This window comes from Aulonocara sp. 'chitande type north' Nkhata Bay, linkage group LG16 (genome assembly GCF_057382095.1).
Source record: "Aulonocara sp. 'chitande type north' Nkhata Bay isolate Kocher_YH1m ecotype deep benthic linkage group LG16, A_spYH_male_GT1.1, whole genome shotgun sequence".
Classification (NCBI taxonomy): Eukaryota; Metazoa; Chordata; class Actinopteri; order Cichliformes; family Cichlidae; genus Aulonocara; species Aulonocara sp. 'chitande type north' Nkhata Bay.
In genome coordinates this window covers 30,351,679-30,378,098 of record NC_141359.1, presented here as the reverse complement: position 1 = coordinate 30,378,098, position 26,420 = coordinate 30,351,679, and the positions used below count along the sequence as shown (strand labels likewise).

Below are 26,420 nucleotides of genomic sequence, written 5' to 3'. Positions count from 1 at the left end.
CTTAAAGCTTTAGTTACTTAGCATGTCATTTGATTATCAATCAAGTACACAGGAAGAAAAAAAAATGCTGTTTGATGGGAGCTTTTTCATTTCTATCCATCCAGCATGCAGATAACTGAAGACCTTTTTGTTAACACAAGTTATAACATAATTCTAATGTAATTACTGAATTTAGTGCATTAACGAATTACCGTCCATCCCTAGTCTGTTTGAAAATGTAAGCAGTAAAAGTAAAAGCTTGTCAGAAAAAACAAATACTCAAATAAAGTGCAAATACCTGAATATTCAATATAAATGCTTCCAGTTAAGAGAACTGGTTATACATCAGGTGGGACCAGTAGCAACCCAAGCCCAGATTCTAGACATGGCTAGGCAACTCAATAGTGGAGGGCCCAGAGTGCCAAAATGAATTAAAGAATTAAAGAATTAATTATATATTTAATAATTAATTAAATAGCTATTCATTTAATTTAAAAGATTTAATAAAATACTTGTTTACTTATTTAACATTTCAATGAATTGATGTCACGTTTAATTAATTATTTAATCTGTATTTCTATAATTCATTTTGGCACTCATGAGTCTCCACATAAAACAGATAACTGGATTTGAAAAAGATGATACGCCATTCAGACTGCATTCTGGAAACAGAGCTACAGTAGACCCTATTTTTCTTTCTGTATACTAGAGCTTCTTTCGCGTGCTGCAGCAACAGGTGAGTCGCCGCTGTAAAGTTTGTCCCTGCACGGATGCCATCGCAGAGTTTCCTCCCAACAACAACCACACCACTTCTGCTTTCACTGCGCTGCACTGATTTGAATAAATAACAATCTAAAAAGAAATGCCGTAGCTCGGTGCCCCTCCTGTGACACCTGGACACAGTTCCGGATTTATTCACAGTGACCGCAGCACAAATCTCCGCAGCCTTCCGCCGACTTCAAACGGGCGCTCGGTGAGTTTAGTTAGCTTCTTTAGCAGCTGTAGCATCGAGCTAGCCAACTTCTTTATTCGCTTTTCTCTCGTATTCTTAGATAGTGTAGGAAATTCTGTCAGGGGAATAAAAAAAAAAATGAAGATGATCACAGTTGTTTCTGTCTTTACTCTGTGACAGAAGAAGCATGGCTGTCAGTCTGTGAAAGTAAACAGCTTCCGAGATTAGATAGCTATTAGACAGATTAGATATGGGTTTTGTTGCCGCCACTGTTTTGTAAATAGAGCTAAAAAACAAACAAACAAACACGTAGTCATATTAAACTGACCTTTAATGTAAAAGCATCGATTTTAGTTAACGATGATCACATTACAACGTTGTAATGTGTTTGTATTTCGTATATAAGTGATTTAATCGCCGTGAAGAACCAAAGGTGAAATGTTTGGCAAATTTTGAGAAAGAAATTACTAAGAAGTCGAGCTAAAGTTAATGTTAAAAGCAGAGTTACTTATGTTCATAAGTCACCGTCACATTTTTTAAAATATAATATTAAGAGGCTCTCTCTTTTAATATAAAAGTGGGGGATTTCGCGCAGAATTTGGATGAAAATGTGTTTGTCCATAATAGGCATTAATAACTGTAATACCATTCACCTGATCTGGACTGTTTTAAAGAATATTATGTCCTCTGGATATCAGAAGCTGTAAATATAATATCATTGCTCTACCTGCCAAACTGTGCTTTTTACAGACCTCCACAAGTTCTGTCAGAGATCAGACATCCAACTATTTTAGGGACTCAAAGCATGGGTCATTGTATGTTAGCTTGAGCTTCACTCCCGAGAGTCCATAGTGATAGAGCCATATTACCAGATACCAGATATACCCATAAAAGTGCAAAGCAGCCAGCTCAGGTAGTTTTCTTTAGGACTTTATTATCTAGAAAATGGCAATGATGATAGAACATAATAAATAGGATGGATATAGGGCATGTTCTGTTTGCCCATCAATCTTTTTATGCTTATCCAGTTTGTGGCTGTGGGGGGGCTGGAGTCCCCATTGTCATAGGGGAACAACCTTCTCATGGCTACCACATAGACTCAGTCAGCAAATCTTGGCTGGCCTAATGAGGCCTAATGAAACAGGTGCCTTTCTCTTTACTCTGGATTCACTCAGTGGATTCAAACCAAGGACCTTCTTTCTGTGAGGCTACAATGATTAATATTTAAAAGTTAACTTTTAAAGACAAAGTGTCAAGGACAGGATACTTTAAGCATGTCAGTACTCTGAGACCACAGTAAAGGAACCTGGATAAACTGTGATTACATCAAAAACATCAAGTCTGTTAACAACCTGATCAATGGAAACTATGTTTACATCAAAGAGTATATCTCCTGTAAACTGAAGAACAGGATTTATGTGATACATGATCTTTGTAAATATCGCTTCCTTCACCATGTCACTTTTCATGTAATAAAGTGATGTATTAGGGTACAGGGTGCTGCACAAGAGGCTGAAAATCAGTGTTAATGTTTTCTAATATATTTTACCCTGTTCTGTGTTACAGATTTGGTTATTGTCCCTTTATGTGTAGCCACATAAAGGGCCATAAACAAAAAAGAAATTAAAAACTTACACCTGAATAGTGGACAATTGTAAATAAATGCCTTGGAAAACAGCTCTTGACCACATTTCAGTCATATGCAAACATTGGGACAAATGTTATTGCATGTTATTACATCTGAACCAGAGAAAACCAACTGACATAATGACTTAAGTGTTTTTGGTACATGCCAGAGTTGCATCAAGTGATAAACTGAATGTGTCTTTGTGGTTGTTGTACCAAATAAGCCCCTGGAGCCTGATAAACCAACGAGGCATTGCAGCAGGACAGAGGATTCACTTTGTTCCTATCAGCTGAGTCATTCAGAGGGAAAACAAAGAAGAGCTTTGAAGAAATGAACATACAAGTGTCATAAGTGTACTGAGGAATGGGGAGCCTGAAGTGATGGAGATTCCAGAGGCAAGGTAAGCACATAGGAGCGCTTTCAGCAGACCTTGGCTTTATAATCTCTGAGAAACTTGTTTTAAGTGGAAACATGTTGAACATAAAAGCAAGATCCTTTATACCTTTAGCCTTCATTTAATCTTGGACAATCTCTCAAGCAGTGTGTTAAGCTTTTATTTATGTACATTAAAACACAAAGTTCATACCATTAATCTAAGAGAAACTGCTTTGCAACTTACAAGTTTTTTTGTGTGTTTTATTAAGCTCTCATTAGCTCCGTATATTCACAAATGGGCATATATCGACATTCACAAATACAGAAATGTAAACAAGCATGCTCTTTTCATAGGGATATTGAAAGTCATAGAAGAGAACATAAGAAAAAAATCACTGTTGGTGGACATTTACTCAAAAACAATAACAATTAAAGTTTAATTAAACCTTACTTATTGAACCTTTTCTGTTCAGTAAATAAGTATTCCAGTAAACATTAGTTCTTCTATAATTTCATTTCCACTACAGCTCAAGCGAAACTTTTATGCTAATGGTTATAACTACAGCACTGTGCAAAAGTCTTGAGTCATTCCTCATTTCTTTATATTAATTAAATTAAATTTTATTGAGTGACTGTGTCTTCTTTTGAACTGAGAGAATTGCTCTTCAATTTTCTCATCTGATTCTGATATTTCTGATAATAGAGGAAAACAAGCTCTGAACAAGGTTTTACTGATGATTACAGGCATCAACATTCATAACTGTAAGTAAATGATGGGCATCCTTGTTTTCTGATGCTGTCTATTATTACAGACTACCTAAATTAAAATGTAGAAATGAAAAAATAAATTAACTTAACCTTGTAACTTTTTCAGAAGCTGCACACTATTGTTACAGACTAAACAATATTTTTTACCTGGGATGTTTTTAACCAGCTCCTCAAAGCCCTGCTCTTCCACCCTGTAAACCACACCAGTAATTTCCATCCATCATTTCCTCTTCCTGTCTCATGGAGTGTAGCTAGTGATTCCTCCAATGTTTTTGTAGAGTCAAATAAAGAAACTGGAACAAATGATGTGTTTTGTGCCAGGCTGCTTGTAATAGAGTATATAAAGATAGAAATTTAAGAATTGCTTCTTTGGCAAGTTTCACTGTTATGTGTTTACCCTAACCATGGTTCATCTCTTGAGTTAGGTGCCTTTTTAATACTTTAGTGATTCATAGGGTAAGTTTAACAACCAAACCAAATAAGCATTAATCTTAAAATGGCCGGATACAGGGACTGGAATGACCAAAGAAAAAGAATTCAGAGATCTCCAGAAAGCTTGAAGAACTATTGCTTAAGACTACTTTAAAAAATGTAGAAGTCTGACTTATTGAAAGCAAAATATGAAGAAATGAGGGGTTATTCAAAAGTTTCCCACAGTGGTGTGTGCATTTCATAATCACACAGAAAATACACAATACCAGAAGTACATTTTTTAATAATGTGAGAGTTTTGGTTTGGTTTTGTACTGTATAAAAAGAATAGACAGAGCTTCTAGGTCTGAAAAGTAATGCCAGTGCTGAAGTGCCTTAAAGCTGATGGTGAGCAGGGGGAGATACCTTTGTCTGTGCTCCCTTGACCGTGCCCTCAGTAAATACAATCTTGATTAATTTAGAGTTTCAGTCAGTAAATTCCACTGTTATTGAATACTACATGATGTCTATTTTGTGAATTATGTTCCCCATTAAAGTGCAGCGAAACAATAAATTCTATTGTAACATACTCAGAAATCCTGTATCTGTAACATTTTCAGCTTTGATTACATACAAACAGGAATATCAGAACCTTACTAGGTGTGCCTATACTCAGTTGTTTATTTATTGTTTATTGGTACAGGAACATGTGTATATATCATAAACATGTGCCACATGCCACAAGTTCTATACCCTAAGCTAATTTTTAGTCCCAATCCTGTCATATATTTGTGTCTAGTTCAGTATGAGGGCTGTGTAAGCTGCACAGACTTGTTCGTCTACTTCAAAACTAAATTGCGTGTCAGGGCCGGCAGACATTGAGCAAATAATTATTGTTTGACAGATGGATGTGATGGAATATAATCCATCTGTCACTCAAAGTTGTGTCACTAAACCACATCTAATCTCTGCAGTAGTGGTTTCCAGGTGCAGAATTTGGAGAATCTGTTCAGGTTGATCACATCTGAATGCACAGACTTATTAAGACTTGCTTATTTAATCTTTCACGCTTCATTGCAGCCTCGCAGATGAGCAGGCTCCCACATCTCCAGACCGAGGACTCCTCCATGTTTGGCATTCAGCGGGCCACAGCAGGCAGCTCTGTCCAGATAGGGTGCTGCTGTCCAGGCCCGTGCTGCAGGTCTCCCTGGGGGAACACCACGGCCTCCTGCTCGCACAGGGTAAGTTTGATTGTAGTAAAGAAGGCCCCACTTTCATTTATGCTTCATCACTGCATTTCTTCTCAGATGTTACTGTCTTTCAGGTGGTCAGGTGTATTCATTTGGAGAGCTTTTATGGAGGGATCTGAGCGTCCCCGTGTCTGCTCCGGTGCCAGAGGTCTCTCTGCTGGGAAAGACGGTGGTCCGTGTGGCTGCTGGCGGCTTCCACTGCGGTGCACTGAGCGAGCAGGGTAGCGTCTACATGTGGGGGGAGAATACTGCAGGACAGTGTGGGCAAACAGAGAAGGGTACAGTCACAAACATCACCGGTTAGTTAACACCTTTCTTCTGAATGTTCCTAACTTTTACCCTTGTGTTCAGCCTCTGCTCTCCATTGTAACTTCCCTCCTTCCTCACTACCTCCGTCAGCTTCTTTCTCGCTTATCTTTTACTTCTGTTCTTTGTCAGAGATTCAACACTTTCTTTTCTCATTACTTTTATCCATTGTTGTGAAACTTCCATTTTCTGTCAGTGCTTCCTCCCATTTTTTGCAACATGGTTTATTTTTTTATTTACGTTCTTTATAAATGCTGATATTAATTTACCAGCTACGTGTTTATGAGGCCTTAAAACTGATTTTTAAAGCACCAATGGTGATAGTAGATATGAGGTTGACAAATAAAAACTTGTTAAATTAGATGAAACAGTTAAAAAGAGGCATTTATTTACTTCTATGTCAGGCTTAATATGATTTAAATGAAACAGAAAATTACCCCACAGTTCCAGAGCCTTGTCCTGTCATCGTGGTGGACGGTGAGGTCGTTCCTCCAGTGGTGGTTCGAATTGTGGACCTTGCCTGTGGACGGGAACACAGCCTGGCTCTGTCAGCTCAGAACGAGCTGTGGGCGTGGGGTAGTGGCTGCCAACTCGGCCTGGTCACCAACACCTTCCCTGTGGGGAAACCACAGAAGGTAATACTACAACTCTTTTCCTGTTATAGATATGAATGAAGATTTAAAAAACCTTCCCTGTTAAATGTAGTTGTAAGTTGTTAATGAATTAAATGACATGAAGTACTGCTGTAGCAATAGTTAAACAAGTGTCACTACTAATTTATTTATACAGCTCATACAAATATCACAAAACAGGAAAATAGGTGCTCGAGTGTAAATGGTTAAACCGTTTTCTCAGTACATGTTAATAATATTAGACATTTTAAAGTATTAGTTAATTTATGAAATGGTTCATTTACTCTTGTGTTCTTTATCCTCTGTGTCCAAAGGTGGAACACTTGGCAGGCAGACATGTGATTCAGGTAAAATCTAATTTCATTGCCATGTTAAACCTCCAAAGCTGTGATGTTCTGTTTTAGCTTTACTGGCTGTATTTCTTCCTGCAGGTGGCCTGCGGTGCATACCACAGCCTGGCTCTTGTCCGCAGGTTACCTCCTCAGGACTATAATACCCAGCATGCCCCTAAGAAGAAGGAGCGAGGCCAGTCACCCCACTACTCGGTGACAGAAAGGGAGGAGCTCTCAGCAGTTGAGGATTCTCATTACTGCCCACTCGGAGTGGAGTTAACTGAAGTGATGAAAGGAGAGGTAAATAAAAATACAAACAGGAATAAGTAAAAGAACAATAATGAAAAGGGGACTACACAAATTGTAAAATAACTGCCAGTACTTACAACAGTAGAGCAAATTATTGTGAATACTCTAGAATAAGATGAATGCAGCTATTAATTCCATATAGGAGTTTTAAGTACAGGAGAAACGCATTTTGAAGTCTTTAAAAACAAATGTGAGCACTTTACAATTATCACAATCTCAAGCCAAAATATAATTTTTGTTCAGCTTTTTTCTATAACTGTCTTGGAGCATCAATATTAAAGGATACATCACAGTTTCTGTAGAAAAATGTAGAGAAAAAGAAACAAGCATCAGTGCCCTGTATGTTTAAATTCTGATAATACACGGGGTGAACTTTAAAGAGTCACACCATCATGTGGCATGGGTGGTCAAAACAAGTTCTAGCATATGAAAGCTCTTCTTTATAACTACATTTTAATTTGAGGCTCATCTTCTATCTGTGATTCTTTCTGTGTCCAAATCCGCTAATTTTGACCAGGTCAAGTGGGAAGCATGGAATAAAACTCTAAACAGTGAGAGTTATTCTGGCATACATTCCACAAGTATACTGATGTTCAGTTTTACTTGTGTAATGAGGCCAAAAAGGATATGGTTGTAGGTAATTTCTTGAATTTTATTTATTTATTTTTTGTAAAAAAATGTAAAAAAATAAAAAAATAAAAATGTAGCTTTAAAAAAAAAGGTACGGCACAGCTAATCAGAGCTGCCAGTCAGGAAGTGTGAAGGAAACTGACCGGTCATAAAAAGGCCACTTCCTCCCTCCCTCCCTTGCAGCAGAGTTATTTGAATGGGTCACTACTGAATGTGTCACCACCTAACACACTGTTGGTCGCTATTGGTGACATGTAAATGACCAACAGTGTGTTAGGCGGTGCAATCATGATGTTTTATCGCATTAGTGAGTGTATATAAAGCCTCAACATCCTGTTAATCTGAATAATGTCCAGTTCCAACATTTTACAGGTGTGTAATTGTTGAAAATTGACTAAAAACAAGTAATTTACATAATCAGGAACCATAGCTTTCTCAACAATGTGTGATACCCCTTGTCATTTTGTGTTCACAGACGTCTTTCCAAGTTCGAGGACCCAGACGAAGGCTCCGGGCTGGAGCAACATCAGCAAGCAGCAGTCCTGGTTCTGATGACAGCAAATCTAACACTAAACAGTACGTTACTACATAACTCACTTAATTTTAAAAATAATTCCTAACTCTCATAGTTGTCTTTCCTTGCCTTTCCTCCACTGGAAAACTTTAGCCCAACCCTTGAATCTCAGGGTCAAACTGACAGTGTAACAGAGACTGACGGCAGCCCAAAAGTGCACTTGCTGTCAGGCTGGAGAACCAACAAGAACTTCTCTGAAGACCTGGAGTTGCAAAATCTCCTTGAGGAACTCTCTGATCAGTCATTAGATAAACAAGACACTGACTCACTGAGCAGCCACACCTCAGGTTTGTGATATTCGTCTCTTCGATGTTTTGAAATTTATCATTTAATGTAACAATTAATATAATTGACTGTTTTTCTCTTCTTGATTCATCCTTCACTCATTCCTTTGTTTTCAATTGCTGTTTTTTGCTGCTTTCTGTAATGTTTTCTCTTCTCTTATCTGTTCTATCCAGACGACAGCTGCATTTCCTCAACTCCTTCCTCTGACCTGCTGACTTCCAGTTACAAAGATGACTTAAATACAAAGAGACAAATGCACAAGTAAGACTGTGTTTCAAAACCGTGTCCCAGAACTGCAAAGCATGAATAATAATCGTCGACTAATGCAGATACACGCCCTGCCAGGATGTCTGTTATCTTCAGGGTATTAGCAGCTTAACATTTGACCTTCTGTTCCACAGTAACAGTGGACTGTCTGGGTCACACTCCTCTTCCCCAGTGTGTCTGAATGAAGTTCGACTCTGTCTGGAGAAGGAAAAGCCGTCCCTGCAGGGACTGAAGAGCTCTAGTCTCACAAACATACACCAGAAGGGGAAAACGGCAACGAGCAGGAGAAGCTCGCTTCCTGGAACACCCACCCACGGTAGGAATGATAGGGTGTGAACAGCTTAACTGTACATTTGGGAAATGAGCTTATTTACTTTACTTTCAAGAGTGAGATGAGAAGATTCCCCAAACTCAAAATATGGAGCCAGGAGACTGTTAGCATAGCTTTTCATCAAGACACTGAGAAGCTATTAACAAAAAAACAGACACACCATTTGATTCTGTGTAAAACCACAGCTGTTAGTTTTTTGCATCTGTACTTGTATTTGAAATGAACAAACAAGAGGTAATTCCTGTAGTTCTAGCTTTGGAACTACAGGAACTGCTGTTAGGATTGTGTTTGATTATGAATTTTAACTTTTTACATTAGTAATTAGTGAAATATAGCAGTATGGACTGAACACGTTTATACGCTATCTGGCACTTTTGTCGATTACCTGCAACAGAACACACAGCGCAGTTCCTGCCTGTGTTTGCATTTCACTTTGACGCATTTAAGACCAACATATCTTTTAAAACTTGAGCTTATGTGTTCAATAAACTGATAAGTCAATCAAGGTTATTCTTGCTTTCTGAATATATCTTTTTTCATTATTAAAGCATTTCTCAATCTCTATAAAAAATGACATTCAAGTAGCCTGAAAATGTCATTTGGTCTCACCAATAAGTTGAGAAATCTCTCTGTACATCTACCTGTTTTGTGCTTATCTTGACAACTGCTTGTCCAGTCCAGTCAGTGTTGGCCCTTGCATTACTGGGGACATGTGTAAGTGCTTTGCAGAGTATGAGATTATTTGGGTTATCCGTTCTCATACTTTGGGTCACTTTCATTTACAAGTGGCCCTCTGCCTGATCCACTCTGTGTACGGGGAGGAGGGGCAAAGAAAGTTTTCACAGGACTGTTTGCAGCCATCTTAAAAATTAAGGGCACTTCATGATTCAGTAGCTTGTAAAACCTCCTTTAGGAGCAATAACTTGAAGTAACTATTTTCTGTATGACTGGATCAGTCTCTCACATCATTGTGGAGGAATTTTGGACCGCTCTTCATGAACGCAATATTTTAACATGCTAACTGAGGCCTAACTTATCTGAGCATTGCATGGTCTGACCTTTGGGTGAATTCCTTGGGACGTCCACTCATGGGAAGATTGTGGGATTGTGTTAACACACAACTGAATGCTCCAGACCAGAAAATTGCCAAAACTTCTGCATTTGTAGAGGTGGTGACAGCTGCTGATGATCAGTTTATCACATACATTCGATGAGCAGCACCCACACAATTTCTAATTTTGTTTGGCTGTCTTTGTGAAGATATAATAATGCATTACTAATCATCTTACTTTTAATATTACCTTTAAGTTTAATCATCACTAGTAAGTGCCACACTCTCGCGTAACCTAATTCAACCAAGTCTTTAGCCCTCAACTCTTGAAAGAACTTTGTGAGAATTTTATTGTAATAAGTCATGAAATGTTGTAAAGCTTGCTGGACATCTAATTTTACATTTGGTGTCCTGTAATAAATTACCTCCTTTGTTTTGTTTGGATCAGAGGATCTTAGGAAAGCTGTTTTGGAATATGATAAGAATATTTTAACAGGCATTTTATCAGATTTTAATTAAAACGTTACCTTCTAGCCTCTATTAAAACAACACAATCGAGATGAATGGATTATTGTGCCACATACTTTTGCTTCTCCAATTTCACTACCTGATAGAATAAGAAGTAAACCCGCAATGGGTTTATTTCAGTTCACTTTTTCATGTTGCATTTTCAGTGGAATTAGACCTAGAGTTCTTCATTTTTTTAGGATTCAAGTTTACACAGTTTTCCCATTTTAGCAAACACCTTATACTCTCTCTATATAACTCTATCCCAATACTAGTACTGGTAATTTCTGATGACTGTGCTAATGATTTCAAATAACTTTACTTAATAAGGGTTGTATGAAATACATTGATTGTGCCATACAAGGGCCGGCAGACTCTCAGTTTCTGGTTTTCCAGGAGTTTCAGGAGCGTAAAAATGAAAGTGTCTCGTCAGCCGACGCAGAAATGAAAACCACGTTGACATTTTAGGTTTTTGCTGAAAAGCCTTGTTTAAAAAAATAATAATATATTAGATATATTGAATAGCAGAATGTTTTTATTGATGTTGTGACTTTCTGCTCTGTGCCTGCTTATCCTGGTTCAACAGCTTGACTCAGCTCCCGGTTAGTTTAAGTATTTTGTAGGTACAAGGTGGCACATGTTGATTCCAGTGAAGTAGTGAAGCTCTGTGAGTCGTTAGGGTGTGTTCATGCAAACCCTTGTGGGTGCGGTTTGTTTGCGTTTGCTCATGTAGCATGGTCAATAACACTGCACTGAACTCTGATGCAGTTTGTTTGCAGAGAAGACATAAACACTGAATTTTCTGAATTAATGACATCTCTTAAAATCTCAGAAGAGCCACGAAAGTTTGTTTTCACAAGCAATAACGATCCCCTTCCTTAGTTTATGCTCAAAATATTGGGAGATACTGGCGTCTTTATCTGTTGAGTCGCCCCTTGGCCAGTCTGAATTCATTTTCAATGGATCATCCTGAAGCTATGTTGATTCAGCTGATTGTGGGAAACACTGCAGATTGTATTCTGTAGCAATAACATTCATATTACTCAAAGATTGCTCAAGTCCATCTAGGCTTTTTTAGGATTTCAAGATCATTCTGAAACATTGACAAAAAACATTTTGTACTAGAGTTATGTAATTTTAATGAAAAACTCAATTTACAATATAGATAAATGCTCAAATATGACAATTATGTGAGGATTCAGTTATTTGAATGTCCTCACCTAGTGTATTTTTTCTTTTATTCAGTCAATGCTTTCTTATTCTGTGATTTGCTGGTGTGGTAGTCTTAATGTAACGACAAACCATCATATTGAATCCCAAGCATCTTTTATACATGGACTACTCTCTGCAAAGCAGGTTCCCCCACAGGGACATTAAAGTTTTACTCTACTCTGCTCGTGTATTTTTCCGTTAGGGTCTCCTCGGAGGCGACACCCTTGTGCTTGCAGGCCGTCCTCAGCTGGTGGGGCTCCGGCTGGAGCACCAGAGGAGGCAGAAGATGGCCTGCCATTTCTGGAGACAGAGATTTGGAGCTGGGGCCGTGGCTCTGAGGGACAACTTGGTCATGGAGATCAGCTCGCCAGGTGGGGACCAAAAATAAAGTGTAACAGTGATATTTAAAATTAAAATGTCTATATTGTATTTACGATATGTCTATGATGATGTAATAAGCATAATTATTATTTAAAGGTGAATTGAACAGAATTACATTAAAAGACAATTAGATACAACCTTTTGGGATGAAATGCTCAATTGAATTAGTTGGAAATGTGTAAAGAAAGAAATTATAACCACAAGATTCGAGTGAACTGTGTTTGTGTGTCCAGACTCCAGCCTCTATGCATCAAGTCTTTAACAGGTGAAGAAGTGATCAAAGTTGCTGCAGGCTCGCACCATTCACTGGCTCTCACTGCTCAGTGCCAGGTAACAAAAACGGCACACACTTAGCATGATTAGACAAACAGGTGCCATTTCTAAGTACCCCCTTTGACATTAAATGCTCCCAAGCTCTGGAGACCTTACCCTACTAAATATTGCTACTTGTACTTGCATGCTGAGATGAGCTTAACATTTCTGTATGTTTTAATGAGAAGTCCAGAAAGATGAGTTATGCTTTAACAAAATGCTAATAGACATCCTAATTAAACATCAACATTTGTGACTCAGTCTTAAAAATAAGATGTAATTAACTGTCTTATGATACTTTAATCATGTTATTTTTCAAGGTCTCAAGTTTCAAGCATTACTTGTATGTAAGTGCATGCTCACCCCCTATTTCATCTCTTCTGTGCTGTAGGTGTACTCATGGGGCAGCAACATGTGTGGACAACTCGGCCACGTGAACAGCCCCGTCACTGTCCCTCAGCAGGCGAAGGTACAGAAATCTCATCCCATTTTTTAAAATTTAATTCACACATTTCACACTTCTAGCCAAAGATTTAGTCATTCACATAGATTATTATTTTCGCTAATGTAGGAAAACATAGCAACACCATCCATTTCCTAATATTACTCTGTTTCGTTGTGGGTGGACCACCATAGCTGTCTGATGGGCTTCGTGTTTGGGACTTGTCAGCCGGTCAGAGCCACACCCTGCTCCTGGCTGATGGAGACTGTGTGCAGCCAGTCCTGTTGTACTGCGGCCAACAGAAGGAGCCAGTGCAAACTGAGAGGCTAAACCAGAGTGAAAGCTCAAGCAAGAGGTCACCCAACAGAGTGGAGCGTTATACAGTCATGCCCACCCTGCTGCCCTTCTGCATTGAGGTTTGTAGGTCCAAAGCGCAACTTAACACAGACAGTAAGGAAAATGATGGGTGGAGCATTTTTTCCGCTACAGCACGAACATATTTATGAGATGGAAGTTCTTACTCACACCAGCCTAACTCTAACTGTAATTGTAACCTAAATGTTACCCTCTTGTTTTTGCTGTGTGTGTGTAGATGGGTTACGTTAGCAGTGTGTGCAGTGGAGGTCAGAGCTGTGCGGTGCTAGCAGACCACAATGTCATGGGTTTTATTTCGGCTATCCACGAGCTGGCCTCCAGAGAGAGGCACTTGTACTGTTGGTGCAGCAGCGTCAGGAAGATCCTCCTCACCCCTCTGCGTAAAAGAGGTCAGAGAGCATCTACTGCCTCGTTCTGCCTAATTAAAACATTTATTAAAATTAGTGTTTGTGTGTGTGTGTGTGTTTTCTCATCTGCAGAAAGTTTGTGTCCAGTGTTGGGTGAGCAGTGCTCTCATCTCTTCTTCTCTCTCTGTGAGAGTTTTGTTCAGCTGAGCACCCTGATTGGCCAACATGCCACAGCACTCACCTACTTCCTGCATAACGTGCAGGGCTGTGATGTCACTACCCTTCCCCTGCTGACACACACAGAGTATTTCATTGACACATACAAAAGGTGAGTTGGGTTTTTTTGTCTCACCAAACAAAAGTCCCATCATGTGATTCCCTCAAAGAAAACATGAACAGACATACTCATGTTTATGTCAGTAATCCCTGTGATGCCTTTTTATCCCCTTTTCTCCATTTTTTTTTTTTCAGTTTTTACACTCACTGGTGACTGTATTAGTTACCTTACTTGTAGCAGGTTGCCTTCAGAACTGCCTTAATTATTTGCGGCATAGATTCAACAAGATGCTGGAAAAATATCTCAGAGATTTTGATCCATGTTGTCATGATCGCATCACACAGTTGTTGCTGATTTGTCAGCTGCACATTCATGATGCTTTGTTTATTCATGCATTACAAAGCAGTTATAGTGCTGTGGCTAGAATTACTTTACATACAAGCAAACCCTCCTGAAATTCGGGATCACACATACTTACGCTGTGATCAGGTTAGGTTTCATCACATCTTGTTTAAGCTTATAGATAGTTAAAAGAAACAAGCCAGGAAGACAAACATATTTCAAATGATCTTTAATAGTACAAATGCCTCTAATTTGAGATGGAGGGTTTAAGCTCTTGCAAGTTCACTTGACTTTGTAAAGGTGTATCTTGTGTGTCACTGAGGGGTAAAATCTAAGTTAAAATCACTCTGTCTGACTCTAGGTTTTTTTCTTCACTTGGTGATTTCCAAGTAATGGGCGGATTCCAACCACTTCACAAACTCTCGCTGTAAGCACTTTTATTTTTCTTAAGTGCTCACTGTAGGAGTGCAGCTCTCTTCATTTGCAAATACATGTTCTTGTATGTTTTCTTCTTTTGTGACTAAACTAAAAGCATAAAACTTATCCCAGTCACTTGACAGACGTGTTATTCTAAGAGTGTATCTGTCTCTGCCTGTCTCTGTTCCTGCCCAGTGAGAGTTTAGGCTTTCGGCAGACTTTGCTCACTCAGCTGTCCGTATCAGATCAGTCAGCCAGTGGTGATGTTGATCTGGTTTCAATGTTGTACTGGCCTCTGCAGCAGCTCCACCAGTACAGCCGAGCCCTGCTCAAACTGGCGGCCTGCTATGATGTGGTGAGAAAATCTCTCTTCTCTCTTTTTGTCTCAAGCACTTTTTTGACCTTCCCCCTTCTTTTTCTTCTCTCTTTCCCTTGCTCCGTTCCCTCACTTTCTGTTTCGTTCCCATGACTGAGCAACATTAGAACAAGTGGTTGTTAATGTCACTATATTGACTTCAAGTCTTTTATATGTTCAGGTGTACAAAATTCTCTGTCGTGCTGTCTTTCCTTTTCTCCCCAGTTAACTGTGGAGTATAAGTCCCTTGATCAGGGTCATAAAGATTGCGAGTCCCTGTCTTCATCACTGCTAAGAAGGAAGAAGGAGGCTGAAACCACCTTCCTGTTCTGGAAGACCCACTCTGGCAAAACTACTGTGAGCACAACTCTGTTTTATGTGCCTGCATCCTGTAATTTTTTTCTAGTCTATACACATTAGTCACTATGCTTTCCTTTGAGGTTTTAACCCATGACAACAAGTGTGCTTCTAAATTTTATTTCACTCCCTAGAGCCACTAGCCTTCCTGGCAGCACTCTCTAAGTGCTCCTTTTCAAACTGAGCTGATTCCCAGAGTATTAACTTGCCCTGAACAGCCCTGCCCTGCATTTCATTGGCTAAAGTAATAGGGTAGTTCTCACTGATGGGTGTAGCATGCTGTTCAAAGACAAAACAAATAGGTACAGTTTTGAATACTTTCAGTTGGATGTCAGTCTCTTTTCTGCACCTCCTTTCTTCAGTTGTTAAAGAACTATAATAGATCTGTAGAGCAACTGGTGTGTAAAAACACACACCTGAGGTGTCTGCTTGCACAGAAACCTGTTTCCAAGGGTTTCCTCTTGTAAATTCATCAAATTCCCAGACAAATATAAATCACCGTATATTTAAATTTGTTGCACTTTGATCAAGGTGTCTGCAAGAGCATCTGAACTGCACGCTGCTCTGCAAAGCAGAAACCCATCATTGTGCAGTACAGTCTGTTGAAAGTAATGGTTTTCAGAGTGCAGCCTCTTCCACATCCTGTGTGAAAACACATTAAGTTATGAGACATGTGTTGCAGCTTATGAGCTACCAGAGTACTCCGGGTTTTATTAAGGAAATTTATGTGTGTGATTTTGTTCTTCAGGAGTGCCTGCGTCTTCCTAGGCGTCGTGTGGTCTGTGAAAGCAGCAACCGATCTCTGACTCCGCAGAACGCCGGGCGGTTCTCAAATCACTGGTTCATATTGTTCAATGACGCCCTGGTGCACACACAGGTACTCAGAATAAGTCAGTATGAAATCAGATATATTAAAGTGCTTTTCTTTTTTATGTTAGTAGCATAAATTCATGTTGGGGGAAGCAGTGTATAAAGGAGCCTTTAAGTCTTTTAAAATTGTCGTTATTTCATTTTTTTTGTTAACAACAACAACACTCACTGTACACCAGAGAAAACCCAAAGGATCTCTGCTGACAGTGATTTCTGGTCATCTGCATTGATTTACAGCTGAAGCTTACATATGAACATTGTGTCTTTTATTCAGGGTACAATTCCCTCTCAGAGCTTCGTGAGTATCCCTTCCACCAGTTTACCTCCAATAACAGACATAACTGTAACTGAGCTTGAGCTTGAGCTGCAGCAGCATACTGTAGGTGGGCCGGCATCTGTTCAGTGCTTCCACTCTGACAGGATCAACTAGGATTTGAATGCAGCTATATAAATGTTAATACAGGACAGGTATTACAGGTGCTTAAAGATCTGGGGCTTTATATACTTTCAGAAGCAAGTTCTTCTGTTAGTTCAAAGATCTGAGGTGATTTTTTTCCCCTGCAGAAATAGGAGCTCTGCAAATATCATATAGGCCGAATAATTAACTGGCTCACCAGTGAGTCTCTCATCCTGTGGACATGCTCCAGCTCCATCTTCTTGAGTAGCACTTGGCGACACTAGTCTATGCTCTGCTTTGCAGCCTTGTTGAGCTTGGGTTGGCAGCACACAAACCTATTCACCTCTAGTTGGAGTAGCCCTCCAGCTTGCACCAAATCTTCACAGCAGAATAAGATGGTGGAGTTGAAGTTGGTCTACCTGAGAGACAAGAGTCTCACTGGTGGGATCACATCTATGGCAACTGGTCAGTCCTTTGATAGTAAATGAAAAGACAGAACAAACTATCGACTGATCTACAACTAAACTAAGAATTCGTTGTCTGTTTGTATAATGATGAACGATGGCTTGCGTTGTTCATAAATTAATTTTTCCTTTGATGTCAGAATTGCTGGCCATTATGTTCCCTAATACTCTGTTTTTAATATTTTGTCCACTCAGTTAACATGAATGAGGCTAAAACAAACAGTGATCATTGGCCTTTGTAATATTCCAGCATTACAGATGTCCTGTGTTAACATTTATTCTGTGCATGTGGTCCTGATGGCTGATTCTGTCCAGCTGCTGCTCAGCAGGCTGCTGTGTGTGGATTCATTTGTGTTTAGAAGATTTTCCAACATTAGTTAGTGGTGAAAGTAGATGAGGTCATAGCTGCAGTAGTTCAGAGCTTGGAAGGGTGATGGTGAAAGGATGCATCTCTCACTGCTGTGGTCTAGCTTTAAACAAGGAGACTGTCACTGATTTCTTCCAGATGATGGCTTCTTTATTCTTACACTTACTGTCAGCTTGTCCTCTCTGGCTACTTTTTTTGGTTTTAGAGCAGTTTCTTCCTGAGACTCTGTTTCCTGTTTGATGTGGTGTGGTGTGTTGGGCTCATGTCACGTGTTGTGAGTTAAAACTTTGAGCAACCGTTGATGTATTAAAAGTCATTTTGTGCATCATAAATAAGTCTTATAATTGTAAAATGTGGTTGGTATGCAATGTGCACTAAGAAATGTTAATTCTTCCCATGACAATCAAAAATTAAAGCTGGTCAGTTCCCCTTCAAGGTCTTCACCTTATCCATCCATCTGTCTGTCCGTCTACCCATCCGGCCATCCACCAACTCAATTCTGCTTATCTGCCATCAGGTTATGCAGGATATTGTAGACATCTTTCTCCCCAGCATCTCTTTCCTGTTCCTCCTGAGTGATCATGAGGAATTCCCAGGCCCAATGAGATATAAAATCTCTCAGTGAGTTCTGGATCTTTCACTCTTAGATGTTAGATGTGCCCAAAAACCCTCCATTCATGAGTCATCCATGAGCAGATGCTTCACCATCTCTGCTAGCTTCTTTTTTCACACAAAGGCGCAAAGGCTTCAAATTCCTTCTGGATGTCTGAGTTTCCCTAAGAATTAGCCCAGAAGATCTTCAGGTGATTTTACTTGTTTGGTTTTTAGATCTCCTTACCATAGGTGAGAGTTGGAACTCTTGCTTTACTATCCAGTCATTCAAGAGAAAACGAATTTGTCATGACAATCCAGTCACACGCTGCACCACTCTGCTGGTCTACCTCTATCTTCTCAGTACTGGCAAAGAAGATGATGAGAGTTCTTCACTTGGGGCAGCGTCTCTTCCCAGATCCAGAGGGAGCACTCCACTGTTTTACAGCGCTCAGACTTTGAGCTGCTGATTGTCATCGCAGCCATTTCACACTTGGCTACAAAATCGAAGGTCACGCACCACTAAAGACAACAGAACTACATCTGCAAAAAGCAGAAATGCTATTCCGAGGGTCAAAAAATGGACCCCTGCTTATCCCTTAAAATCCTGTTCATGGATCAAAGACAAGGGTGAAACCCTGACAGGTCCAACACTCACTTCTGTGTGTCCACGTCCAGCATGGTTGTCATTTCTATGCTTCTGTTTTCAGCTCACATGTTCAAATGGTCAGAACAAGACTTCTACAGATAGACCTAAAAGCAGCAGAAGTCCTTGAAGGAGAAGTCATCCAAATTTAAATCAGGATTATATTGTAGGAGTCACACAACTTAATGGTTACATCTCATGTAGTTAAAAAAACAAGCTTTTATGGACCTTTAACTGTAATTGATATAAAAAGGAATTTAAAACAGTCAATTACTTTGAATATTAAAACACAAGTCATGTTGAAAACAACTGAAACATCATAAAAGGTCATAAGTTTATAGAGGAAACTGCCTTATTAATGTAGGGTAGTGTAGCTGAACTCAAAAGACGTTGGACTTCCCCAATTTACCAGCACACAGTCAGGAAACCACAGACAGTTATAAAGGCATATCTTTTGGTCATCTATCCTCTTCTCTCCCTCTCTAACATACACACACACACAGAGTAAGATTTGATCATTTCTAAAGTTTTGTAATCTCAGACAGCGCGTTGTTACCTAATATGTGAGAATTACAGAAAAAGTGCTGCTCTCCCTCTTTGTGTGCAGTTCTCCACTCATCACGTCTACCCTCTGACCTGTTTGTGGGTGAAACCGGTCACTGAAAACGGCAGCGGACTGTGAGTTTGTTGTTGTAGAAATCAATCTACATGCTGACTAATGCGAAGTAAAGGAATGTTAGTCGCTCTGATAAAAACATTTATGCAACACTATAGCCTCAACAGCAACATGGGAGCAGTGAGATCCATGCGGGGATCTTTTTTTAATCTTTTAATTTACTTTGTATTCATTGGATAGGCAACAAGCAGCAAAACATTAAGCCATGGTTATGGTTAACTTCCCATGAAACCTACTGCTCTTTAAATCATCTACTTTTAAAAGTACTGGTACATTTGTCACCTTTGTTTGCTAGCTGAGACCCCAGAATAGCCAGTAGAGTCCCGTTCAACCCCCAGACTAATAAGATGGTAATAAGCACTTCATGTACTTATAAGGATGTCATTTATGCTTTTTATTTATGAGTCAGATTTTAAAATCTGAGCAGCTGGGATCAGTGGAGTGAGCTCTGACTTATTCCAGCTTGCAGAGCATTGCATGACCTTATGAAAATCAGCAGGAGACAAGAGTGATCTAATTCTAGAAATATTTTTAAGTTGGACCTCCAGCCTACAAAGCGTTTAGGGAGTGGAAGTTGGATGTCATTTGTAATACAATATTTAAAAGATCCACCTCCTTGTTTTTTTTGTACCAATTAAGTTAATTATTGCTCTTGTGCTGCATATTTTCAGTCATGCCCTCAAAATAACATGTCCAGAGGAGAGTTTCACCCTGGTGGCCTCAACACCGCAGGAAAAGGTACATTTATGGTTTAAACCATTACTGTTGCTCAGTTTTTCAAAATCAGTTTGTAAAAAAAGTTTTTTTTGAGATCGAATTCCGTCTTAAAGCGTCACCTTCGGTTCTGTGCTTCTTTCTCTGCAGAACAAGTGGTTACGATCTCTTAACCAGACAGTGGATCAGATACTGGGCGGCGGAGGTCAGGGGTCGTCACCAGCAATGACTCGCACGGCCTCCTACACGTTCACGGCAGACGAACGGTTCAAAGATGCTCAGTACACCGGGAGCTGGTTGGCAGGACGGGTTCATGGCAGGTTAGAAAACATGTTTGTATGTTTTTGGCATTCTCTTTAAGGGCCCCTGAAGGCATCATTTAGGAGAACATTAAAAATGTTCCTCATTTAATACACCTGTAAAATCAAACAATAATAACAGGATTTAATGGAACTGTATTATTTTGTCACGCATAAATGCATAAAACAATGTGCCCAACTCAATAGGTTTCCAATACAACTTGAATACCAAAAAACAGCCAGTTAGCAATACAGTGGTCCCTCGTTTATCGCGGGAGTTATGTTCTAAAAATAACCCACGATAGGTGTAATCCGCGAAGTATCCAACTTTATTTTTTACAATTATTATAGATGTTTTAAGGCTGTAAAACCCCTTACTACTCTCTTGTTTAAAGACTCTCAAAGTTAAAAACTTCAAAGAAAAAAAAAAAGTCCAGTATTATAGAATGAAACCAAAAGCACCCGCTGTTGCCTTTGACAGTGCAAAACGCCTCGTCGACGTTGTTGTGTTTGTCGGGGAGAAAACTTACAAACATACAGTACAGCACTTCAGTGTCACACTGTTAGCGATTGAAGATTTGTGTAAATTTGTCAAGCTGAACGCATTCTTTAGTGTACAGGAGACACGGCACGAGATTGATTGACAGTGGTCTACAGCCAATCAGGGTGCAGAACACAATGCGTTGTAAGAAAAAAAAAAAACATGCAAAATTGGACATAAAAAATCAGCGAAACAGCGAGGCCGCGAACTGCGTTATAGCAAGGGACCACTGTACAAAACAAATAATCTAACTTTATGTCTTTGGAATCTCTTAGAAACAATGATTAATGTAAAATATGTTTATATATATTTAAAAAGCAGAGCCACTTCTTCAATACGCAGGTTTGAAGTCATTATGTTTTTAGGTCAAAGAGGAGCAATGTGCATGAATGAGGAATCAAATCACTAGAAACCAATAAGTGAAGTCAGCATGAATGAAGAAAAGACTGTTTCCAGCCTTCTTGTGTAAATTCCTTCTTTGTGTGGGGAGCCTAATTGATGACGCTGGCTAAATGGTTTAAGCAGAAGCTATATTTTCCTTCACAGAGGAACCATGAAGTGGCCGGATGGGCGACTGTACAAGGGGAACTTCAAGAATGGACTGGAGGATGGGTCAGTACAGTGACCTGGTCTTATACAGAGGTGGTTACTGGATATGTTGTTCATTTCCAGTAAGAAACCTCTGCTCTTCCTGCCTTTGGTCATGTGATAAAAAAGAAACAGAAATAGTGATGTAATTGCCCTACACTTCACCTCCGGCATGTTTTAAATATCCACGTCGCAGATTCTGATCTTTGCTAACTGTTACTTTTTTTTCCCAGCTATGGAGATTGTGTGATCCCTAATAAACTACTGAATAAAACCGACACCTACCAAGGACAGTGGAGAGAGGGCAAGATCCATGGTTTTGGCAAGTACAAGTCAGTACACATTTTCTACCAACTTTCTGGTGTGAGATAGCACAAATTGTACGTGTTGCCTTAGTCAGGTGTTAAGTAGCAGCGCTGGACGTCCATATACAGATATAAAAGCTTTTTAAGTTTTAAAGACATCGGCTCTTATTAACAAATGTCTTGGGTCAGCAAATGTGGAACTAAAATAAAACATCATGTCTCCACAGTGTTTTTTTTTTTTTTTTTGAAGTGGCCACAGCTGTGGGCTCTGCACACTAACACAGAAGGCTGCTGTATATGTGTCATACTCAGGTATGCAAGTGGCGAGGTGTACGAGGGCTGTTTCTGCGATGGGCAGCGGCACGGTTATGGCATGCTGAGCTCTGGGAAACTGGCGAGGAATTCCTCCAGTGTTTTCATCGGGCAGTGGGTCCACGACAAGAAGACAGGATATGGCGTCTACGATGACATCACAAGGTCTGAATAACCCCAAGAAAACTGCTATTTTAGAAATATGGAAACTCAGAAGTGTTAAATGTGGAACGCATCTCCTTAGGTAGGACGGAGCAAGGTTTCGTCTAATGGTCGGTTCACAGTAGTTGATATCGGTCCTGGTTTCTAGAGATGGCCTATCATTGAATGAATTTTGTATCAAAGACATGCTCCTGTCAGCAGTCCCTGATCTCATTTTCCCCCCAGAGGTGAGAAGTACATGGGCATGTGGCTGGATGACCAGCGGCATGGTAGTGCGGTCGTCATCACGCAGCACAGTGTGTACTTTGAAGGAACTTTCAGAGAGAACAAAATGAGCGTAAGTACACCCTGAAATATGTATCTGCTTACATATGTGCTTACAAATTTGTTAGCTGATGAGTGAGTTTGAGTACATTTTAATAAGTGGTTTTTTTCTGGTTTATTTAAATACATGTGCAGAAAAAAAAAAACTAGTTTGAACATTTACAAATGCATTTTTGTCTTTATTCATCCTATGTGTTAGTTCTAAAAAAGCTTTTAGTTTATAATAAGCATATACAAACCCCTGCACCTGAAATAACAGATAAGTTGGGAGACATGCGGTGTAACAAGGCTTGAATTGTTGGTGCTGACAGGTAGTAGCTGCAGGCCTGTGGTGTGTTGATAAAATACCAAATGCATTTTACACAATGCATCCTACATGCGGCAGGTAATAATTAAATAACTTATCCTGCTTATCATCAAAAAGGATTCTCTTTGATGTCACTGAAGCACATACCAGAAGGGGTCCTGGGATGGCGGAGAGGGGTGCAGAGCGCTCAGAGCTCATGCTTTTCCTTCTTCAAACAGCAGAATTTAAAATATGCTAACCCCACTGCTGCTCCCATTAGTAGACTCTAAACATGCCAGCAAAGGACATCAGGCTCATCTCAGCCAAACAACATATACAAACCCCAGTATTACCCAAGCATGCTTTTTTAAAATACATGGTCATTTTAATCCTTTTATGGTTATGTAGATGTAAATTCTGTCTCAGTTGTTGCGAGATGATCACACCTATCACTTCTCTGCCCTCCAGTATCAGCGTTACAGTGGTTAGCCCTGTTGCCTCACAGCAAGAGAGTCCTGGGTTTGAATCCACCAGCCAGTCAGAGGCCCTCTGTGTGCATGTTCTCCTTCTGTGGGTTTCCTCCGGGCACTCCATTCTTTCTCCACAGTCTAAAGCAGGGGTGGGCAACTCCAGGCCTCGAGGGCCGGTGTCCCTGCAGGTTTTAGATGTGTCCTTGAACCAACACAGCTGATTTAAATGGCTAAATTAGCTCCTGCAGTTCTCCAGAGGCCTGGTAACGAACTAATCATGTGATTCAGGTGTGTTGACCCAAGGTGAGATCTAAAACCTGCAGGATACAGGCCCTCGGGGCCTGGAATTGCCCGCCCCTGGTCTAAAGGAGTGCATGTTGGGTTAATTGGTGATTCTAAATTTCCCGTAGGTGTGAATTTCTCTGTGTTAGCCCTGCAGTCTGCCAACCTGTTGAGGCCATGTCCTGCCTTTTGCCTTTTAAGAGAAACAGATGGATGACACAGACACCTCAGTGTGTGAATCAGTTTGATAAAATGAGTTTATCATGCTCTAGTTGATAAGATAATATTGTAAATTAATTACTAAACACAAACATCCCCTTTCCAGAGAGTACAGGAAGAGCGTCCAGCAGACTCTTGTTAATTAGGTTGGGTTTGTCAAAAAACATCAAAATGATGTTTTTCAACTGCAAAATGTTTTCTGGGATGTTCTTAGCTTGAGTCAGACATTTTAACAAAAAAAACAACAACTTTGTATTTACTTAAATTTTAACTATAGATGTCTCTTGTTTTGCAACTGTTTATATTGCACAAAGCACATAAAAGACACAAGGGTTTCACTCAGGATCGATACATTTCTAATCTTATCCATGACATGTGACTGGACTGCAGTTTGTAGTGCATGTTGTAGAACTGGTGCACCTGTGCACCTCACGCCTTTGAATTCTGAACTAGTAAAATGTCCTGCCTGCCTTTAAATCTGACCTGATGATGAAATGTAAATAAATATAATGTGGTGATGAAATCTTAATCGTATTGGTGACACATTTGATGCTGTGTGCTTTCTGACAGGGTCCGGGTTTGCTGATGTCAGACGATGACACAGTTTTTCATGGGGAGTTCACTGACGACTGGACCATCAGTGGGAAGGTAGAAGTGATTTCTGCTCTTTGTTTAGGACTTGGTGTCTGCAAAGGTCTTATTTTGATAGTCTTCAAAACTTTAATCTACCTTTTTTTCCTTTTTACCACGGTTGTTACTAATAATACTCTAAAACAAGTTTCATTCTTCACTCCTCTTCTCCTTCAGGGGATTTTAACCATGCCTAATGGTGACAGTCTGGACGGCCAGTTCAGTGGAGAGTGGAGCTCAGGGCTGAAGGTGGTTGGAACGTACACAAAGCCAGGCATTGTTGAACCTCCAAACAAGGAGAAGAACGGCCTGAGGTGAGTATTTATTGCACTTTAGTGAGCTGGTTTTATAATAATGCATGTAAATGTGCTCCTGATTTGTGCAGGCTTTTATTTGTCAACTTCTTGTCTGTTACGAGGGTATAATCGTATAATGCCGTGTCATTTAAAACTTTGAAAATGTTGCACATGTGCAGCAGACTGGGTCAGTACGCCGTGCCGGCAGATCAGAGGTGGATCTGTGTGTTTGATGAATGTTGGAGTCGGCTTGGCTGCGACGCTGCTGGGAAAGGAGAGAGGACGACGGCCTGGGAGAACATCGCTGTTACAATAACAACTGCACGACGGCAGAGGTAGACACATAAAGGACGCAACATCAAAGCCTCAGATTTAATTTGTGTTAGTTTAGACTGCAGATTTCAAATAAAAGATTGATGTAGCCAAGTTGAGGTCACACATTGGTTGATGAAATCCAGTTTTAAAGGCTCACTTTCAACATTTTAATAGTCAGTAGCCTGATTTTTTTTTAATCAGGTTTCAATAATAAACTTCTTTATTGTACATTTTACCTCAAATAGCACCATAATTACGAAAATGAATATCATATTAAGACTTAAATCTAAAACTGAGAACATAAATTCATCAGAAAGGTGTTTACTGCCATCATAAATTCTGTGAGAAGTCGGGTCATTTTCCCCTAGACTTCTATAAAACTGACAGGAAACAGCTGATGACTTAAAGCACCACATCATCCATCCAACACAGCGGTGGTTCTGTCATGCTTCGGCACGTTTGGCTGACAGTGTAACTGCCACAGTGGCATTAATAAAACACTGTATCTGTTAAAGTGAAAGCTCTGCCACACAGTTTTTATAATGATGTAAACCTACACATTTTAAAGATGAGACATTAATGCAGTATTTATCATTTTACTTTAAACTAAATGTGCTGAAGCTCCTGCAGAAGAAATATGTAACTTTCCAAACTACTTAATGGGCCGCACAGTGTGATAATAATTCATCGTGTCTTACGTATACAGTTGTCAACTTAAATAAGTGGATGTGTCTGTGTGCTGTATGTTTGTAGCCCAGACCTCAGCAGGTCTCAGACCAAAGTCCTGGAGTGTCTGGAGTTTATTCCTCAGTATGAAGAACCTGTCACTGCAGCAAACTACAACAACATACGAAGATACCTCACCAAGGTATAGTGATCATACATTTAAATAAACAGATTTATCCTTCATTAAGGCGCAGACGCAAATGGTTTTGGAAAGACAGAGTTAATGATAGGACTGTGTGTACGGGGTGTGATCAAAAACTTGGATGTCCACCCAACTTGATCAGTGGAGATCCAGCGTGCATGGCAGAGGTAAAGGTGCAAAGTGGATGAATTAGCAGGGAGGCGGGCCTTGAGAGGAGGTTGTGTGTCTGCACACAGTTGCATGCTAGACAGATTAGCCTGTGATAGAATGGCCAACAACAGTTCAAGTCCATTTTAAAATCTCCAGTTAACCGAACAGGCATCTGTTTGGACTGTGGGGAGAAGCCAGAGTAAGTGCAGAAATCCCATAAATAAACAATAGAAAACATAAATTAAA

General features: G+C 39.8%; 1 protein-coding gene across 3 annotated transcripts in view; it reads left to right on the top strand.

Moving 5' to 3' along the window:
• Positions 1 to 741: 741 nt before the first annotated feature.
• The window catches only part of LOC147311809 (alsin-like), a 33,456-nt gene continuing 7,777 nt past the window's right edge, over positions 742 to 26,420 (top strand). Inside the window, exons 1-33 of one of the 3 annotated variants that reach the window (XM_086265609.1) lie at positions 742 to 952; positions 2,782 to 2,958; positions 5,192 to 5,352; positions 5,436 to 5,660; positions 6,112 to 6,302; positions 6,614 to 6,646; positions 6,731 to 6,931; positions 8,046 to 8,146; positions 8,238 to 8,431; positions 8,603 to 8,690; positions 8,831 to 9,012; positions 12,000 to 12,168; positions 12,412 to 12,508; positions 12,882 to 12,959; positions 13,127 to 13,348; positions 13,525 to 13,696; positions 13,787 to 13,982; positions 14,635 to 14,700; positions 14,886 to 15,045; positions 15,271 to 15,402; positions 16,151 to 16,279; positions 16,547 to 16,570; positions 19,345 to 19,415; positions 20,085 to 20,151; positions 20,278 to 20,447; positions 21,514 to 21,579; positions 21,789 to 21,887; positions 22,173 to 22,337; positions 22,560 to 22,671; positions 24,486 to 24,563; positions 24,723 to 24,859; positions 25,024 to 25,176; positions 25,910 to 26,024. In XM_086265609.1, coding sequence (XP_086121735.1) covers positions 2,939 to 2,958; positions 5,192 to 5,352; positions 5,436 to 5,660; positions 6,112 to 6,302; positions 6,614 to 6,646; positions 6,731 to 6,931; positions 8,046 to 8,146; positions 8,238 to 8,431; positions 8,603 to 8,690; positions 8,831 to 9,012; positions 12,000 to 12,168; positions 12,412 to 12,508; positions 12,882 to 12,959; positions 13,127 to 13,348; positions 13,525 to 13,696; positions 13,787 to 13,982; positions 14,635 to 14,700; positions 14,886 to 15,045; positions 15,271 to 15,402; positions 16,151 to 16,279; positions 16,547 to 16,570; positions 19,345 to 19,415; positions 20,085 to 20,151; positions 20,278 to 20,447; positions 21,514 to 21,579; positions 21,789 to 21,887; positions 22,173 to 22,337; positions 22,560 to 22,671; positions 24,486 to 24,563; positions 24,723 to 24,859; positions 25,024 to 25,176; positions 25,910 to 26,024 — 4,074 coding nt within the window. In that variant the 5' untranslated portion in view covers positions 742 to 952; positions 2,782 to 2,938. Of the gene's footprint in view, positions 953 to 2,781; positions 2,959 to 5,191; positions 5,353 to 5,435; positions 5,661 to 6,111; positions 6,303 to 6,613; positions 6,647 to 6,730; positions 6,932 to 8,045; positions 8,147 to 8,237; positions 8,432 to 8,602; positions 8,691 to 8,830; positions 9,013 to 11,999; positions 12,169 to 12,411; positions 12,509 to 12,881; positions 12,960 to 13,126; positions 13,349 to 13,524; positions 13,697 to 13,786; positions 13,983 to 14,634; positions 14,701 to 14,885; positions 15,046 to 15,270; positions 15,403 to 16,150; positions 16,280 to 16,546; positions 16,571 to 19,344; positions 19,416 to 20,084; positions 20,152 to 20,277; positions 20,448 to 21,513; positions 21,580 to 21,788; positions 21,888 to 22,172; positions 22,338 to 22,559; positions 22,672 to 24,485; positions 24,564 to 24,722; positions 24,860 to 25,020; positions 25,177 to 25,909; positions 26,025 to 26,420 lie in introns of all 3 variants that reach the window. The other 2 variants (XM_086265608.1, XM_086265610.1) reach the window with 2 other exon arrangements.